The sequence below is a fragment of the Dufourea novaeangliae genome, unplaced genomic scaffold (assembly GCF_001272555.1).
Source record: "Dufourea novaeangliae isolate 0120121106 unplaced genomic scaffold, ASM127255v1 scaffold168, whole genome shotgun sequence".
NCBI lineage: Eukaryota > Metazoa > Arthropoda > Insecta > Hymenoptera > Halictidae > Dufourea > Dufourea novaeangliae.
Genome location: NW_015374062.1, coordinates 3,306,720 through 3,327,642, shown reverse-complemented (window position 1 = coordinate 3,327,642; position 20,923 = coordinate 3,306,720). Strand labels below are relative to the sequence as shown.

Below are 20,923 nucleotides of genomic sequence, written 5' to 3'. Positions count from 1 at the left end.
CTATGCCCGCTCACTGCTCGATTATATTTTTCATTTCGCACCAGTGCGAAATATACCCCCACGATTAATTAGTTCGGTTCGTCGTTTCGATTAGAAGAAACGCAAGAGAACGGATAGATATAATCATCTTTATCATCGTTTTTTTTTCTTTTCTTTCATCTATTATCATTGTTGATATTAGCACAGCGTTGCAGAATCAAAGCGTATTAAGATTTTCCTTCTCCGTTGAGAATATTAACTCGATTGCCGGTTAATTTTCTCCTCCGACTCGGTCGTTCAATTTGAGTTATTTATTTGCATTCTTCTCTTTTCCCCGTTCGTTTTCGTCACGTTATCTTTCTTCCTGTGTCCAGGGACATGGACCTAAGCGACTGCAGGCCCGCAACACTTTTTTTCAATTCGAGTGATCCCGCGTTGCTAGGTGATACAGTTGCCTGGGTCCGTGGACATTGGCATTTCGTTACAATTATACAGTTATATAGATTCTATATAAATACCTAATATGCATTCGTATAATACATACCTAATATGCAATTGTGTTAGATCTCGGTCGTCACTCAAACGTAACGTGATTACGTACGCGTGCACACCGTCTCTTGTACCGTTCATCTTTCACGATGGAATATTTTGTGTTTGCCCTGTGTGTATGTATACGTATGTATGTATGTATGTATGTATGTGTACAATGTATATGCAAGATCGTTTGATTTCCAGTGTGTATAGCCTGAATGCAAATGTGTGTGTATGTGTGTATCTGTGTGTTTATTTATACATATTTATATGATTCGCGTATTGCATTCTGTAATGGCGTCTCTATATCTCGGACACCCATGCATTCGCGTCTGCATGCGCACATATCGTACGGACCGATGAAACAAAACATAACATAATTAACTTTGTATAATATACATATTATAGGGATTCGTATTCGCCTAGCATTTCTTTTTCACCTATGTTATATATTATTTCATAATTACTTTAATAGAGACGTCGTTCAGTTTGTAAACGAGTGTGTGCGGCGTCGCGGTCTAAATTGTGATTCAACGTTTTCACGTGGCTAGCAGAGCGAACACCTTTCTTTTCCGTCTGCGACAACCTGACCCCGAAGCGATGAACAACGCGCGCGCGCCCTTAAAAAAGTGAACGTAAACGCGATGGACTTGCGTTACGTTACATTAGACACCGAAAAATGCCGAGTCTAACGAGATTCGTCGAAATTTTCAGTACTTTTTAAGCAACCGCGGTTACCACATCGGTCAAGTTAGCGCACCGTGTGATGCCGCTTTCCACGATCAACGAGCCTTTGTCTAACGCGACTACCCACACCACGCTCTCCTTTCTCCTTGCGATATAATCGTTAATATAACAATTCATTTATTCATAAATTCTGAACGATCAAATTCAATTGCAACGTGACTTTGACTACAGTCCATTTCCCAACGAAGAATCCATTTTTTCATTTTTCTTTTCGTCTTCTTTTTTTTTTCGCCGAACATGCGTGATGAATTGTATGAATAATAGGCTCGTGCCGTGTCGAGAACCAGCTTTCGAGAGTTTTTTTCGTAAGCATAAACAAGCGGTGAACGTAAAACGGAACGAAATCGATGCGGTAGCCACGGAAATATATATACGGCCAGGAAATGAACGGTAGTACACATAACGTTAATCGATGGCAACTCGTATCCACCTAAGGACAATCGCGCAATAGAGCTCTATATCCTCGATCTCCGTCGTTGCGTATTTTCTATCTCTGTGTAATCGCACAAGTAGTAGGACTCGCTTCTTTCGCGCACTCACATACAGACACACACACACACACACACACGCACGCACACGCACACGCATACATACATACACACACACGCACGCACGCGCGAACGCACATCATCACCTATCCTCCTTCCACTATCCTTCATCGTTTTCCTCCTCGACGTGTGGCGATATATAGATCATTAAACAGATACGTTGATTAAGGTATCTCACGGACCCTTTCAACGAATCTGTGTGATCACGACTCTACCTCAACAAATCAGTTGACGGTTGTGACCCTCTGCGATACACATGTGTATATGTATATATATATCTATATATACATATACATATATATATATATATAACCATTTCAGGCGAGTTTTGGTGTTTTTAGTTGACGACGAGTGACGGTGATAGTAACGGTGGCGATAACGATAACGGTGACGGTGACGGTGACGGTGACGGTGAGAATGACGATGACGATGTCGATGAAAATGGCGATGACGATGGCATAGACTCTGACAAGTTCCTTTAGTTCGCTTAATGACTTGAAAACGAGTTACGGTTATAATTCCAATGTTCGAGTTAAGTTAAAGCCTTTTTCACTTCATTAAGGGAGAGTCTAAATTTGGATTGGGATTAGGCTGTTGTGAGGTCGATGGTGATGGTACCTGTGCCACCACCGAGCCCCTCCCCTCGGACAAGACGTTCCCACCGCCGCCGCTGTTCATACCAACGTTGCTGGCGACACCTTTTTCTCTCATTCTTTCACAGTAATCTGCAAATATGTCACGGAAATTCGCCCAGGATTTCTCGGGTACGGTGATTGCTGTTCTAAAGTGCGTCTTGACCTGCAAACAGATCAATCTGAATCTTATCCAGATTCTTGTACCACACTTATTTGGAAAATTGGAATGTCAGAATGTGTCAAAGCTATACAGACAGATACCGTTTTGGTTTCGTTTTATATAGAAAAAAACTAAAATGATATTTGAAAAATATATTCTTTCCAATACGCTAGAAAATATATTGTCTGGAAATATTTACAAAATATCTACCAATGATTTAGTCCTAGTTACATTCCAAGTGAGTACGAGTCACTAGTGAACTAGTCTAGTAAGTAGACATTGGTGTACTGTAACCATTGAACTTTATACACCTGGAACGATAACAGAGTACGAAAAACCGTAAATGAGCTGGGGCCGAGGTAGATAGTTGTTTCGAAGGTATCTCTCAGTACCTCTCCTTTCCTCTACTTACTATCCGGTAGCAAATTTGGGTATAGACAGATGTAAATGTGACTGTACGTTCGGAAAAGATGTGTGTTAGAGTGAAATAAGGATACCTCTCACACAATGTTCTCTGTCGAACAGGTCAGCGTCAACTCAGTTATCATTCAAAGTATAGAATTCAATGACTGTAACATCATTTCACGAGTGGACTCTATACACTACGTTATTTACTATTTCAGAGGCAGATTTACTGCACGATACCTTAAAATTAGTTTAGGATTCTGTGGCTGACTAGTTTTAAAAGTAGGCGAACTGTTCACGCGATGTAGAAAAGCTTGTAAGTGAAACATAATATATTATTCTGAATCCATCCCTGAACTGTTGTTCTCGTGTTACGATACACCCGACTGTATAATTTTTAATGCACTATGTATGTATACCTCGGAAATTCTCATGTAGATACCACGGTTATTCTGGCCGATATCAAAATAGAAATTCTTGCTATCCACACGCATGTACCGTCCATCTGGCAAGTCAATCTTAAAGCCACCATCTTCCGTGCCATATTCTTCGAGGAGGTCCGTCAACGCGTCACGAAATTCAATCATACCTTGTGCCGGTATCGCGATTTGCGTCCTTGGTCCACCCCGTGTGATCGTCTGCGACACCTGTACAGTATACGATATCCTTTTGTAAACCATTCAGAATACATCCTCTAAAATGTACGTTTATACACCGCTGGGACGATTTTTGGCGATCACGGGTAAGCTGATTATGGTTCGAGCAACATGATTCATTCAGATACTACGTTAACATAAACTTTTCCGATCAATTGAAAGAAATTAACATTATATACGTCATGTTATCTAGTTCAATAAATAAGACCGACTGACTGATGTACGTGGAGCCACTTACCCGCAGGAAACGGCCGCGAGTATTTTCCTTAAGGTCCAGGTAATACCGCCTGTTATCCTTCGTCATCACTTCCGACTTCAGTTTCCCGTCGTCTGGTAAGTTCTCCGAGCTCGGTGGACCTGAATGTACGTTTCAAAACTCGAATAGAACATCTAAACTTCTGACACTTCGTCAAATTTATACCATCGAACCATTTACTAAAATAAAAACTTATGCCGATTTTGTTCCCTTTTTAAATCGCCGATCGTTATGAAACAAATTGAAAAGTTTCATATGCTGCTAACACTAACAATTTAGCCAGCAAACGGGATTGTCTACAGCCATAGTAAAAGTTGTACTTCAAAACAAAGGTATTACCATTCAATTGGTGCAATGGGTCTAAAATATTAATGTATGAAGACATTATTTTTTTGTTATTTTTTTTTTATAATTAATATCAGTATATATTAATCTGTCTGCTGATCTGAATAACCTAAATGGGACGATTATATATTTTAAAAGTGTCATCACAATTTCCGTGCAGCGACGACTGAGGATTGTTGTTTACCTAGGGATGCGTAAAAATCACTAAACGTTGAGAGATAGTTCCGAAACTCGGATGCTGTACTAAGCGCCAGGTAGATTTGGCTCCTCCTCCCATCTGCACCTATCTAGGAACATAAAATGACTTTAGCCCTTCCTTCATTCACACAAAAAGGAGTAACTATGGATGTTGTAGTTTGAAGATGAAATACAATTTACTGGTGCTCCCTTAAAAACGTTCAAAAATACCTCTGCTACTTTGATAAACCTCCCACGTCTGTTCTGTTTTACATCCAGATAGAATCTTTTGCTCTGAATCTGCAACATTTTGGTTGCTAACTCCTGTTCCCCCTGCTGACCCTGCTGGCCTGAAACATTTCAGAAAGAGAATTAGCCCCATTCGTCAATAAGAATGCACTGAAATTTAAACTAAATAATGTCATTATTTTAATCCATGTTGCAGTATCTAGACCCATTTCTGTATTTCCTCTAAAAACTTTTTATATTCCTGATTAAATATCACAAACCTGCTTCGAACACATTCAAATGTTAATATGTGCACCCAAAATAAAAAGTTATGTAAAATATATTATGTATGGAAGCTTTGAAAACATTAATACATTTGTCCAATAACCAAAGCACCCATGTACAGATACAAGGCACAATACTGTTACATATAAAATTATTAATTAGTAGTCATTATTCGCTAAATACATTACAATTCCCTCATATTATAACTGTTTTTGGGTGCGAAAAGAAAAAGTTTTACAGTAGTATATTTATATATGATCTATTCGAATGTTATGCTTTAAATATTTTGGTTATTCACACAATGGTTAAATTTTTACACACATGTGTACAATAATATTGTAATAGTATGTAAAAGTTAACAATTTATAGATGTACTTCTGCAATATGAAATGAAAATAACAATATTAAACTGGATGGTCATTCATTTTCTTTTTAGACCAAATGCAGACAGAACAACGTAAAATAGTAAATCAAATAGTGTTTCAGAATAAAAGTAGTTCATATTAACCTTCAAACTGATCTGCTTCTGTTTCAAATTTTCGGGTACATGCTGAAACTTTTATCAAACAGTTCGGTATCAATCGAATTCTCGTAGGCGTTTTATGTACATAACGTCCTAACTGACTAATACTTTTATGTATAAACATTGATGCAATCATTGCGAACATTTTTAAAGAATTCCCCGAACAACTGTGCCACAGTAGTAACCCCGCACCGGTTACTTTGAGTATAGAGTACACAGAGGTGAAACTTGGCTCTTTTTCAGATTCCTACTTGCAGAGCGCAGGCGCGCTAAGTAGTATCACTGTGAACACACAGCTCCAGAGAACACGAGATATCGCCATTTGAATTAGAAGCGAAATTTCAAAATTCATTTACCATTTGCACTTGATGCCTGGGATTTTAAGAAAATTGAAGTACGATACCGTCAACGCGAATTAAAATAAGGGTTGTGTTAAATGGCTTACTCCAGAAATGACTAACAATCTCAACAATAAACGTTCTCCATTCGTCGTATATTATCTTTCTTTCCATTTTTATCCACTGACTGATAGAAAGCGATAAAAATATACTTCTACAAAGAATCACTAACGTCGCCTCTAAATTCTGAAATCTCAAACTTCAAATATTTCGACAGGAGACTCCCCTCTGTATCAATACTCTATGGTTTAAGGTTATTTTTGAGGACCTAGTCACACGATACGAGATTCCTAGCTTGCGTGTGTCGCGCCATCTCGGCTCGCAAGCGACATTCGAACTATAAATTCTTACAAGCTCCAAGGTCCGTGTAAAACGTGCTCTGAGCAAACATAAAACGCGAAATGGACAAATGTAATTCATCAAAAGCATAAACAACTCAGTACAACACATATTTATTACTATCAACGTGCAACCATGAAAGAAGCTCGTAGGAATTTGTAGAAGTCTCTTTCGCCCACAAACAAGAAAGGAACTCATACTACTTCAACCATCGTGTAACGATGCCTCTGAATGCACCAAGCTCAAAACACTAATATCCCATTCTGTGACAGAAGCTCGTCTTCGGATCTAAAAACAGAACTGCTATATCACGAACCGTGTTGCACTTTCAGTTTCAGAAATCTGTCGTTACTTTTACAGTCTGGACTTCGTGAGCCATTTCACGATGGTTTTCACGGATCCCGCCTATCGAAAAGAATACAGAAATCCCGGTAAATATACAATTTCACGACACATTTAAACGGTTACAGTAATCGTCGTGGCAGTTTCATGGCTGTTACGTTGGGTGGCGTGGGTCGGGTACAGGAGAGGGGGGAGACGGGTGGGGAAGGATAGGGCGAGGAGTCCGGAAAAGAGGTCACCCAGTGTTTTATTGGGTCAGGCCACGCTCGCCGCTCTTTGTCGGATTTCCCCGAAACTACGTTTCTAGGTCGGCGCTGACCGAAATTCGATGATCGGGTCTGGGTTAGATGAACGAGGGACGGCAGAGGTGTCGATCCGACGAGGTATTTCGCGCAAGGAAACACGGTCGATCCTTCGGGACAAGACGAGAGAGCGGGAGTTCGGCCAGAACGCCGCCGGAGCGATGTTGCTAGTCCTCTCGTCGATCAATAACAGCTGCACCACAGAGGTCGATGACCCGTTTGGTACCTCACTACCCGGTGGATATACACATCTCTGCCTACTTTTGCCCCTGTTATCGGACGCATCTTATCCTTCTCTACCGGAGACGTCTTCATCTTTTGTCTAGACCTCCCGGAATTCGATCGAGTCACGAACGTCACAAGTTTTGAACATAAATTGTGTAGTACACCCGTAACATTCGAATACTCATATACAGGGTGTTTCTAAAATAAGGGGTCACATTTTACGAGCGTGTCCTACTTGTCCGCAGTGACAAAGAAGCATTATATGTTCGAGTCCGCTTCGATTTCTTTATTTAAGGGTATCTTAAGCAGCTTGCCTAATCGAAAGCTAGGTCAGAGTTTAGATCTTAGTAACCGTATTGTAGAAGTGTGTCAATCTATTCGAAATAATGAACATATATTATCGTACGTGTTTGGCAATCCACGAAGCATGCACCCCACAGAAGTCATTTTTAACACATCCTGTAATAAACTTTGAAACGCTGTGTCTTGGAAATAAAAAGCATTTGTTATTTTTCCAATGTGGACAATACACTCGCAAAATCTGACCCCTCGTTTTAGGAATATCTTGTAGTATTTGAAAATTTTGTAAATTTCAAGATTAGCCTCTTGCCTCACGATTCTTTTATCGACTGCGCTCGTCGGTATTTGTTCGTCAGCATATTCACGTAACTTCCCGTTTATGTCAATACGACTATTGTGCACTAAAAGTGACGATCACACGCGACCGACACGGTGTAAATGGAAAATTTAAATGGAATTTTATGGGCCGTCCAGAGTTAACGCAAAGAGACAATTATAGATGTTAATTTCATACTCTGCTCCTGTATATATGTATACATGTCTTGTTAACTTACATAAAAATGGATCGAAAAGTATAAGCTCCAACAGCAAACCATACTTTTTGATCTAATTGTAATTATAAATTTTTAATAAACGATAATTCTGCATATACAAAATTTTTTTTTTAATTTTCCCTCTTATTTACCAGCTTAAAGGTATGTAACCCCTTAACCGGTTAAAAGGGCGCGGTAGATTAGTTCCCGAAAGCCCGTCCCCCGCTCGTAAGTCAGAACCTGAAAGGATCGATCCCCTGCGCGAGCGGTGCGTCGAACGATCGATTTAACTCACGAGAGGGTGGGATAAGAAGCTTTTCTCTCATTGTTACGTACTGGACTGTTGCAGGCTGCCCGCAATTGGGACAGGGCTGAGGTCGCCCTGGAAGATCCTGCTCTTGAACATTCTGTCTATGCTACGAAAGTCTATGCACCTGCACATTCTTCGGAACACCCGCGAGACGGTGCTCCCGTCCCCCGCGCCCCTCTACAAATAACACCCCGTCGACAACTATTTTTTTCGTTACTCTATCCGGTCGAGAATGCTCCACGTCTTTCGTCTTCTTCCCTCGTCGGGCGTCGCGCGTCGGTGCCACGGCCTAGTTAATCCGTGGCATCGTGGATCGTTGCCGCCCCCTACCGAGCCTCCGGCTGGAAATTGGGACAGGGTCGAGAACACTCCGTACGAAGAAAGGACCTCCGCTTCACATCCCGTCGATACATCGCACACAACCTCCCACCTCCCCTCGCGATCAACCCCCCTACCCTACATCTCTCATCTCGTAATAGTCTCTTCGAATCCCCCCTCGCCCCTGCACCAACACCGGGCGCAAACCAGATACTTTGATGCCTCCAACTCGGTCAAAGGACCTTCCTCCACGCATGATACCGTCCAGGTGTTCCCTTCGTTTCCCGGTTTCGTATAGTCATCCTGGACCCCACATAGTCTCTTCTATGCAGCGTACACGCTTTCCCCGCGGAACCGTATATTATTCCCTCCCGTTCCTCTGATCCCCAAGATCGAACCAGCTAACCGTTACAACAATCCAGTCTGCTGTGACCCATCGTCAGGCCTCGAAACGTCCCTTCGCTATCCAGCTCCACTGTCCGGGCATTCTCTAGCAGTCACGCGTGTCATCCATTTCTCCCCCTAAATACCACCCTCCGTACGCGGCGAAAACTCTCTTCTAGGTCACCATTTATCGAAGCGAAATCGTCCAAGTCGCGATCCGTGAATTAAGTTAAGACGGCTCCGGGTACACGTAGCATTACCAGTCGCATGTCCAGGTTATCGTAGGGGAGGGGATAATCCCTGATCCCCTGTGTGTTGTCCTCGGTGTTCTTACGTCACCCACGCGGTCCAGTTGTCTCTCTGACTAATGAACGAATTATCCTGGACTTCATCGGAGTCCTTCGATCCGCGACTCGGTTGTTCCTTGATCTACCACCCCGATTTCTTCCAGAGAAATCCTCTCTGTCCCAAGACCACTCTTTTTCTCTCGGCCGAGATCACCTCTCCGGATCAAGTTCTCACGAACACGAACCACGCGACCCCATATGCCTTCCACCATCCCCAGGGAGGAATGTGGAGCGTCCTCCTCGAACTTCTTTCAGTGAAGCATCGTATGTGGTCGAGTCACACACCAGAAATCTCACACTCCGCTGATCGACTTTCTTCTTATGTAACCCGGATAAACCACGTCGCCCATTCTCTTTTCTCCTCCGTTTCAGACCGTCCTAACAGCGGCTGTGACGGCGCGAACAACGATTCCACCGACCATCTGCCAGCGGACTGTCCCCACGGTCCTTGCGGGTGGACACATCCCGTGCACGCGGATTTACGAGGTGAACTCTCGACGTGGTGGACGTCGACGACGAGGGAGGCACGAAAGGGGGCGGCGGGTGCATCGATCTCTGCGCCTGGAGCGCGACTCGTGGCGCTGCACGGACCTGCCTCAACACGAACTGCATATTTCCGTTCTCTCCCTACCCAATCCGCGCCCCTCCGCCGTCGACACGGTCGTTTCCATGAACGGACGCGTCCAACGACGGCTACCTCTGCCTTCGGACGCTTCTGCGCGTCGACGCGTCAACCTTAGGCATACGTCTCTCCCGCCCTACGGTCGGCCTGACTTACACTCTTGTTGCTTCGCTATTGGAGTCTGGAAGGTTGGTCCAGAACTTCGATAAATGTAGGTCCTACATTGTAGGGTATGTGTCCCAATTACGGAGGCTTTGAGCCAGTTTGCGCAATCATATATTAATTAAAAAATATTGCTGCATGAATTTCATATTCTGAAAATCAAGAGTACAAATAGAGAACAAATTTTTCCTTTTTTTCAATTACATGGCTACGTATTTAATGCAACCCACAAAGGGTCGGAACTTTCACAGCAAAGCCTAACATTTCCACGTTCGAAACAATTCGAGGCACACGTCCACGGTGTGTATTCCACGTCCAGCTTTCTTCCTGCACCAATCCACGTCGCGTTACGCACCGGCGATGCTCTCGAAAGGATCGACTATGAATGCATCCCGCGCATGCATGATTCATGATGGAGGCGAGCTCATTGAATTTCTGTACCGTTACAGAACCAGCTATAGGTGTTCTCCAGCAATAATCGCCGATCTCGATATTCCTCCCTGCGCTTCTGGTACAATGTTCCTTAGCCCACTTATCGCGCCCCGCCATCCCACCTGGCGTGATTCACCGAACTCGATGACCTCAAATTATTTGTACACCGACGAGCAAAGTTGGCTTCAGTTAGGGGAAAAAGTGGCCTAGAAGAAAAGTTTTCTACCACTTGGGATTGGGAATTATTGAAATTTATACCAAATTATCACTAAATATAACATTTATTTCAGTACTTGAAATAAATTTACCAAATGGTAGGAGGCCCTTCTCCTACGTCACTTTTTTCCCTAGTGGCAGCAGAGTTTGCTCGTGGGTGTACACTAACTCGCGACCCACTTCGTAAGAAAAGAACATAAACAAAAAAAAAACAGCTTTATCCTTCTTATTGATTAAAGCACTTTGGTTATAAAATTATATATTTTTTTAAAGGAAATAAAAAGCAGCTATTTGCAATAATCACACCCAAGTGTTGTACTCTGCACCAGCACACTCGTCATATTCCATATTCGGAACTTCACAAAGTTAAAAACACGGTATTCTGCTTTTTTTAAAGAATCACACAACTTTACAACTACTTATGAATGTGACAGGTAGATATGTCAACAACAAAAAAGTAAATAAGTTTGGTAAAGTAATAACAAATACGAAAAATACATTAAATTTACACACACTATGGCCATTTGACAGATGTTCATTTGTTAGATTTTTAAAAATGTCACTATTTCATATTAGCTATAGTATTCCACATTTAGCCATTTTCCTCTACAAATACCACACAAGTGACTCCGATGTGCTCGCACTCACGGTTCACCATGTACTAACTAACTGGCACCCCACATGCTCCTCTCTACCCTCACACGCGTACCTGGCATTAAACGATTTTAACCCTCGTCTGTTACACCTCTTTGTTCGAACGTAGTTGTCACACTGGGTCGATTCGAGCCAAGACAATTTTCAAAGCCGCTGTTTAAGGGGGTTCATACCTGACTCTCTAGTCAATAAAGCATCATATTAGTAATTGGTATTAAACACCCATTAATATATTTTAATAGCGCAATAAAATTATATCTATGAAATTCAACGACATTTCCAATGTCAAGTTTCACACTGACGCAAATGTCAGCGATGCAACGTGACTCTCAATGATTCGTACTGTTACCAGGATAGAATTTCTAAGGAGATTTTGATCCTCACGACAGAAATTATTAGAAAGAAATCGGACATTTCTTCCAATGCATTTACTGCATGTCTCTGCATCATTAAGTTAACAGTAATATTTGCAAAAAAATGTTTATCGACGATGATACATAAACACGATTAATCACTAATGCCGTCAGCGACGTGGAAGGTTACGTTCAGCAGAATTTTTTCTTCCGAACTGACTCAACTGACATTGGGTTACCAAGTAGAAACTAGTATCTAACTGCAAATATATATATTTATCACCAACATTCACAAATCTGCTAATACTAGGTTAAAAAATTAATGACATTTTACAACTGTAACCTGAATATAAATTTCGATCAGTCTTCCTACGATCGTTACGGAGAACGTTATTCGACTAAATCGTATCCAGTCACCAATTTCCGCCCTCGTTAAATTCCTAACAAAAACACGACCTAGTAACCGCCATAGAACCGTTTATCAGGCATACCGATGCTCCTCTAAGAATTTTGTGGTAAAAAAAGAATTTAAAAATTTCTTTTAATTTCTTGAAGATTGAACTTTGAAAAATGAAAGTAACATTGTGTCGTTGCGAAAAACTTTCTGTCGCATCGGTCTAGGCAAAAAAAAGTCAAAGCTCCTTGTGATTTAATTTTTTCAAATTTTCTCAATTCCACATACTCGAAACAATTAATTAATAAAAAAAACTTAAGCTGTCAATCTTTAAAACCCAAAATATCGAGCAGCCCCTTTAAAACTGGCGGGAAGCTTATCGCTACGCGCAACCGTTCTAACCGTTCAAAGTCTAACTACCGTCTAAAAGATCGCCATATCATTCAACAGAATCAAGCAGCAGGTTCATTGACGTAGCCAGCTTGAACTACGGAGCAACGTTCAATGGATCCTGATTTAAGGCAAATTTGAGGTTACGTAGTACTTAATTTCACTATTTCTTTACGTTAAAAATGTAAACTAACGGTTTTTTAGACAAACATTATTAACTCATAACGCTATAAGGCATCGAATTGTATACACTCAATTCTGTTTTTACACGATAGATATGCTCCGGAAGAATGCGTGTAACAAAATATACTGTATCTATAGAAAAATAGAAGATTGTTTCCTTCATTCAAGATCTCTCATCAGAAATTGTTTCTTAGAATTTGGGTCGATCGTGTTATATCAAAACCGTGTTAAAAAAAAAGAATGAAATTTTTTTTCTAATTCGCGTTGAATTAAAATTGTGTACAAACGGTTTGTGTAAAATCAGAATTGGGTGTACACTGCCTTCCGTCGCGGATGACTCAAAGTTGGGTCAAATGACTATCGCTTTTAAAAGAAATCCCGTCTTAACTGCAAGTTATCAACGCACTGGTCCCGTTGATAAGGTGTTAAGCTAATGACAGGAAATGCTTGCGCGCAACGCGAAAAAACGGTGACTCATTACGTTTAATTTCGATAGAATATTCGTTAGAGCGAGTGACGAAAGCGCCAATGGATTTCAGCGAATTCCGCGTTCATTTCTTTCTCACGGTCGGTAAATTATATCCGTGGGATATACGAGGACCGTTAATTTCTTAATATAAAAAAGATTCGTTAATTTCCAAGTTAACGTGCGATTATTCGTCAACCAGACACCGCCATGGGATTCCCGGATTTCCCCATCGTTGCGAAAATCGAAGTGAAGGGCACGTTCCTTTTCTCTGGTCTGAATCCGCTATTTTTAATTACACACACACACACACACACACACACACACACACACACACACATATCTCGTCCACGTTCCTAGAATCTTTTTTTTTGTATTTCCTGTCCCGCCGAAATGCCAACGTTTAAGAAACCGAGAGACACGGCGGCTTATTTCAGTCGTTGCGTCACGCAATCTAACCTAAACAGTCCGCGCAAAATTGCTAGGGATATTTCAAGAGTGGCCGTTACGACGAAACCATGAATTACAGCGTGCGCACTATTTCCCATTTTCGGAAAGCGTCCTTAACCTTACATTTCGATCCAAGATTGAAATTCGTATGCAATGTTTCGTCCCGCGGATAATTTGCATAAATTTGAATTTCTAGACACTTTAAGAAAAGTGAAATTGACCAGAAGTTGATTTTCTTCGTTCATCATTTTATCATAAGATGCATAACTTATCGATGATGCAACGATGATAAAAATATCATGGTAGTTGCGAGTATAAGTTCGTAAAATTTCCAATACTGGCTGGCTAAGCTAATACGACATATAAAGTTTTATAGAATATTAACTGGAACAGTAGAGTGATTGAATTTGACGTTAATTTCGATAGTAGCTAAACCTCGAATAGATAAACGCAATGATAGTAGAGTATCAACACGGATTCATGTTTTTCCCGAATGACTTATCACCAGAATTATTCAGAAATAACTACCTTCAGGGCACCAATACTGTATTTTGCCCATTGTGTCGCCCCATCCGTTTACTGGCGCTTGTTGCGTGTCCCCTTGCGAAATTTCGATTATTTCACCCATTCTGTCGCTTATTCGAACACTTCCAACGGAATTACTTTGAGAAAAATTCATTCCTCACAGAACAGCAGGCTTTATCTGCTCCGAATCACTTAACGAACCATACGTTAAATGCACTTCCGTAACCGAAAAAATTCCACACATGTCACTCGTTCGATCCAAAAGAAACCGGTAACTCGTTTCAGACCCTCGATCATCCGGTACGCAACGATTTCGCGTTCAACGACAAAATGAAGCACTCCCGCGACTGTTCCAGCAGAAAATTAGTCACAGATTTCACTCGCGTCGCCGTGAACACGATTGATCGCGAGAACGTAATCGTGAGTGAGTCGGCCGAGCGATCGCGAGGACTCGCGCGCTATCTTCACGGTGCAACGCACTCCAAGACTGGCTTCGACAGACTAAGGGGATGCATCACCATTGGCGCACGAAAATCACATATTTAAAGTTAATAAAACCGAACTGTCACAATGGGAAATTACAAAATTTTCACGTGCACTTTTCATTAAATACAAATTGCGTTAGATAACATATAACGAATTGTTTTTGCAAGAAAATTGTCCGCGTCAGGTTCGAGTGTATACACTTTCCACGTCTTTCCTGTTAGTCACTGCAACAGGAATTCGAATTTTTGAACGGTCTAAGGTGATGTATCCCCCTGAAGGCAGGATTTCCAAGCGACGAACGGTACAACACATGTAATCCACTCGAAACTTTCACGCGGATCCGGTGGAAGAAGAGAAAAAAAAAGTGTAGAGAAATCGTGGCGATTGTCGCGGGGGGAACTGGGTGAACCGTACCCGTTAGCGCAACAGCGGAATCATCGCCCAATGACGCGTCGTGTTTCGTCAATAGGTCGCGCACGTTGTGTTGTGATTCTTTTCACACAGTTGGTGTATTGTCGAGTGGCAAAAACACAGTGACTTCGTAACACGTCGCAGGATGCCAAACAGAAAAACTTTCTGGGTAGTAAAAGTCCATCACTCAGGGACAGTGTAGGTCTAATCGTTTTTTGATTCTAGCCTTTGTTAGGTTAGGATACCTTACTAGGACCTATTCACGATACCTGGCTAGCACCCACTCAGGTCAACTTGTCAAGCAGACAAGTAACACAAATAGAAGGTCGAATTGAATTATGAGTATATATTTAAAGGATCCCATAAACGATAGGATTTATCGTTCAAATCGTACGAAATACCTCGCTTCGACGGTTGGAACTCTCGTTCAGACGATCAAAGTAACGTATATTATACGAGCAGTATACAAATCGTATCGTCTATGAGTCGCTTGAATCTACGGTTACACGTTTTTTAGGCCTTCAAAAGTCACGGGAGCCAAGGAAATCACTGTATTCGCACCACCAACAATAACAACACCGCGTACAAACGTACAGTGGCAGAAAAAAAGTATTCGGACACTGCTGTCTCTTATCTTCCACTAACACTACTTTCCCAATAGACATAAGTCAAAAATATTATTAGGTATCAGGAAGTCTGTAAATATTTCATCACACAAATACTATTAACGATATCCAAGAGACGACAAACTTTGGATAAAATTAAATTCCCACCTGACGCACTGTCAAAATGGGACACAACACTCACTGTAACCTAATATTTACACCAAACTGTAATTCACACTTCAATAGAATAATTTCCTCTAAATTGTTCTTCATTCAGTGTCACATTCGAACTGGTGTTAAGGCTCGAAGGCAATGGCCGGCGATGTAGGAACACTGATTCTCTGCCACTGTGTGAAACACTTCCCCGAATAAGAAACCGAATGCAAGAACGATACCGAGCGGCATCGATGTATCGTCGAACGCGAGATCATACACGAATGACGTGCCGGTCATTCATGGAGCCCGCCGTCATGCCGATGGAATGCGTGCACCATGGTGGTGAAATCGTCCCGACCAATCAACGGTCGCCTAGCACCGGCTTCTGCGTCCGCGAACCACGCGCGCCACGTGACTTCGCAGCCCGACCACGTGACAACATTTGCGCCTCCCACCACGCGACCCGAGCCACGACACGATCCCATGACGTCACGACCAGCTGACTGCGCTAGTACGGTTCCCTACTCCTCTTCCTCGTCCTACCCCTACTAACTGCTACTTCTTAGTAACTTCCATCTTTCGAAGAATCCGTTTCTAACGCAACGAAAACGACGCAGCGACGTCACAGCGCTCGAAATGCTGGATCTGGTCGGACCAAAGATCCTTTACGACGAGAAGGACTTGTTAAATGGATGATTATACACTTAAGGGGCTATTAATGTTTCAATCACACATTTTTTAACTAGGCAGGGTTACACTCTGGGGGATGAGCTTTTTTCGGAAGAGGATGTCGTCAGTAGGATGATCGGTTATGTACCCGGTTATTTTTATTATGCCATTTAAAGAAATGTGCCCATTTTGAAACGAGGCATCGTTCTTTTTTTTTTAGATACGTGTGTTCACCTTTGTCAACTAATTAGCTATATTTAGTGATACGAGTTAATTACTTTAAAAAAATGTATCACTTCTGCCCACCTACATCGTCCAATTCGATCACCGTGCGACGCGATTCGCGGCTATACGCGGACCGAGAATAGGCTCGGGAGGTAGTTACGGTCTGGATTCGAAACGGCTTTGAACCAAAATAAAATATTCCTCTGAGGTTTGCTCGGAACGTTTTTTTTTATTATTAACCCTCGAAAGATAGATACTCAGTTATTTTCAGCCCACACCGAAATCTCGCGTAAACGTCTCTTCGAACCAACTCGAAGGATTAATGATATTTCCTTGTAAATAAAACCAATGCACAAGAAGAGAATGAGGAAGAAAATGATGCTTGAACTCATTGCTAAAGACAGTTTTAAACTCGGAACGTCCCAGCTTCCCCATTCAAGTGAATTATGCGGCAAGGAATATTACTAATCAGAATTTTGTTACAATCTGAATAATACCAATCACTTTTTAGCTATACATTTGATTAATAGCAAGGATTAGTGACAATATTAGCGAATTTGTAATTTGTTTCTTCATGGATATGGATGCCTGATCAGCTAATTGGCCTTTGTAACATAAAATGTGTAAGAACGAAACTGGAATAAAATCACGCGTTACGATACAGTATATGGAGTTTTTAATTATTCCTATATACTTAATTCAATCCTGAGGTAATTTTAGTCTCTGGTTGAATTGGTAGAGTCAGATTTTTATGTAGTCGGTAAAAAAGTACTGCAGAGATAATTTTAAGAACAAACTCTAAGAGAATGTTTATGAAATCTAAATAATACTTTTTAAATGCTAATGTATGCCTATGAAATCGATTTTATCGAAAGCTGAAATTCTTGGAGCTAAGTTTATTTCGACTTTATTTAACCACAAATTAATATGCAATGAACAATTAAAATCTGCCGTACTGATATTTTTACCGCGCGGATTAGACTTTATCTCTGTATTTCAAACTATATTGATATTTACGACCCTGGTTCTTATATATCACTCGATAAATCCGGGGTCAATATTGTTCAGTGAAATACCGAACATGTTAATTATGTAATTTTACGAAATATTGTTCAATTCGCGTTCAAAATTATGCGAACATAAATTAAATACAAACAGTCAGATAGACATATGGTGAAGATAAAAGTACGGCTTAAATGCTGAAGCCAATTGGAAAAATCTCTAAAACACCTATACCCCGATGTTCGGTTGCGAGCTCCCTATAACCCGCAGACATTAAGTTTAGTTCTAAAAATTTCCTTTTCTTATTCACTCACCAGGATCGAAATCGGCCCCTCCAGCATCCATGCCGCCTGGATTTCCATATCCTAAAAAAAGAACCACCATTAACAATAACGATAAATAAATTACAGAGCTGAATTAATATGTTAACCCTTTCATTCCCAAATTACATAACAGTTACCAAAAACTATCTATATTTTTGTGCATTGGAAAATGTTTAAAGATTTTTTACATTTGTACATATTTAGTAACACTGGGAAACAACTAAATCTTATTGCAGTTACATAAGACTTTTAATGTAATTAAATTTTGTGTATTAGTTTCAATTTACCACCTCTTGCTGTATTTATATTAACAGCAAGTGTTAAAAAATTACAATACCCTAATTTGACCGGGAGTTCTTAAATATGTACTTAACTAATGTATATTCTAGGATATGAAAGTTCCTATGACATAATATTTCACTTTATAATTTTAAATAAGTTGCCATACGGTTATAATGGGAACAAGAGGGTTAAACAGTATTATTAGCATTTCGTTCGTTATGAATCGCAAAAAGTACACTAGATAGCGTTTACATCGCAATGTCCTAACCACTAATAACCCCATTCTAAAATTTCACATTTCAATACATTCTAAATTAAATGAATACAACTCATAAAAGTAATTACTGGAAGAGCGATGTAACCAATTTTCAGTCTGCGTTACTAAAACAAATGGGAGAATTATGTAAATCTGTGACGTAGTTGACATTTTGGAATCTTACGATTGGGATTAGAAATCGAATAGCAACTGCTAGGAGGTGCTGCACACGAAAATTAAAATAATCGCGTGATAGTAACAATTTCAAACGAAACCTCCAAATAGGTTAATCGTTACTAATTTTCGGTAACATGAATACGCAATTCCTTAACCTCGAAAATAATGTTGATATATTACGACAATAATGCACGCAGACGGTTAACATTTGTACCACTGTATCCGCTATCCATGGAAAGTATTACATAATCTTTCACGTTGTCAACAAGATAAAAATCAAACGAATACATGTCTTTGTATCGAGCCTAGAGGTGTATCTTTGATTTCAACAAGTTCACATGTGCATCAGATACACTTCCCGAGTATCAGTCGAACCCCCTACCGTGTCGAATTCATGTATTCGACGATCGGGTATTTATTCAGGCTTCGTTTTCAGTTTCAGTTTCTGCTGGACATCAGGGAACGATAATCAAGCCTCGTATCGATTGAACGTTTTTAAATGATAAATTAAATTACTCCCATCGGCAGCGGATACGTGTCGTGGCCGTTTTGTTTCGAGGCCAAGATCCACCAGCTTCTGGGGTGGGGATCGACTATGGCACGTGTGAAATTTATATGCATCGCGACTAGACGGTTTCTTCGTTTTGTATGTAGCACATGTTTGTCACGGTGTTTGTGCAGCTTTCTGTAGCCGTACAATAATATGTGTGTTAGGTGGATCGGCGAATTACATCATGCGTGTTCATTCGGGACCAATACCGGTTGTCTCGACAAGCGCGGTCAGGGGTGTCTGTCACACAACAGCAAACGATCCCCAGAGGCCGCGATTTTCAAAAGGGAACACCTGGGAGATAATCGGCATCGACGGAGCCTCGGCGTACATCGGGAAGTTGCAAATGTCGTTGCTTGCTGGAGTTCGGAGATGAGGACCGAACAACGTTGGAGGGAGAAGCGAAACAGAAAACGGAGGGAGAAAAACTTAACAGCACGAAGTAGAAAAAAAGAGTGCGCGCGCGAGAGAGAGCGAGAAAACAAGCGAAAACGAGAGAGAGAAAGATAGAGAGAGAGAGAGAGAGAGAGAGAGAGAGAGAGAGAGAGAGAGAGAGAGAGAGAGGCAGCATGTGTGAAAGAGACGAGGTGAGAGAAAGACAGAGTAAGACGAAGGAGGAAAGAGGATAGGGTTTGTCTCTCGACCGATACGCGGTCGGCCATCTTGGATCCTGGGTATCGTTGAAAAATAGCAATTCTTTTCGGCGGTTGACAGAACGCCACGAGGGCTGAAAGGAACGATCGGGCGTGTGCGAGCCCGCGGTGCTTACGGACCGTGCGCGGAGTAACGGCGCGGTTCAACCGCGACGGAGGGTCGTTGCGACTCGCTCATGGAAAAGACGGTCCTGGTAACCGGAGGCGCAGCACACCACGGTGCCACAACTACGGAAAGATGTCGGGTCGCGCACACGTTCCGCAACACATATATCGGGAACCGTATATATGATGATAAGAGAACACTGCAACGAAACGTGCATGCAGGATCGTACGATATCTTGATCCTTACTTTGCGGTTGATCGTCCAGGCTTTCCCGGTCAGACATTGCTCTTAACGCGGTCTCTTTCTTCGTTTCCACGCGTCGTCCCTCGACGTCTCGGCAACAGGCCCCCGACAATCAAAAAATCCCCGGCACTGTCCGTGGCGCGACCCCGATATATCACCACTAACCAGCCAGCTCACCAACCTAGCACACCACTTGCGAATTTTTCACTTCTTCACACACCACGGTCCGACCGCCGACCGACCGTCCGTCCACGGCACCAGTCGTCACCACCACCACCACACGCTCGCTCGCTCTACACCGTTCCACGCTCGCTGGTCCGACTCGCGTTCGCCCTCGCTCGCTCGCCCGCTCGCTTCTTCGTCTTTCACTCTCGCTCCACCACCGATCCCTGTCTCGATGCGAGAGAGCGAGATACCGCTAACATACCACTACGCGACGCACACAATTCTGAACTTTCGTCGTGTGACCTGCGCGTGTCCATCTATGTAAGACTGCCTCATAGCCACGGACACGATCCGCTACGTCTATCCTCCTTCGTCCAACATCATCTGTCCTTTTCCTTCTCTCTCGTGCACGTTCGCTCTTTTTAGCGGTCCTATCGTCGCGTCTCTTTCTAACTTACCGGGCAAACTAATATTCCAGTCGGCTGGTGGCGCCA

The 20,923-nt window shown here is 41.9% G+C and overlaps 1 protein-coding gene across 2 annotated transcripts; it reads right to left on the bottom strand.

Moving 5' to 3' along the window:
- Positions 1-741: 741 nt before the first annotated feature.
- LOC107190267 (transcriptional activator protein Pur-beta) lies at positions 742-20,752 on the bottom strand. 2 transcript variants are annotated; one of them, XM_015579044.1, is made up of 7 exons: positions 20,268-20,752; positions 17,989-18,039; positions 4,671-4,789; positions 4,447-4,549; positions 3,900-4,018; positions 3,425-3,652; positions 742-2,603 (listed from the first exon to the last, which is right to left on the bottom strand). In XM_015579044.1, the coding sequence occupies exons 1-7, from the start codon at positions 20,302-20,304 to the stop codon at positions 2,355-2,357; spliced, it is 906 nt and encodes a 301-aa protein (XP_015434530.1). In that variant the 5' UTR covers positions 20,305-20,752; the 3' UTR covers positions 742-2,354. The 2 variants fall into 2 exon arrangements, with proteins under 2 accessions (XP_015434530.1, XP_015434529.1); XM_015579043.1 differs by lacking the exons at positions 17,989-18,039; positions 20,268-20,752 and adding an exon at positions 5,461-5,655.
- Between the last annotated feature and the right edge of the window lie 171 nt (positions 20,753-20,923).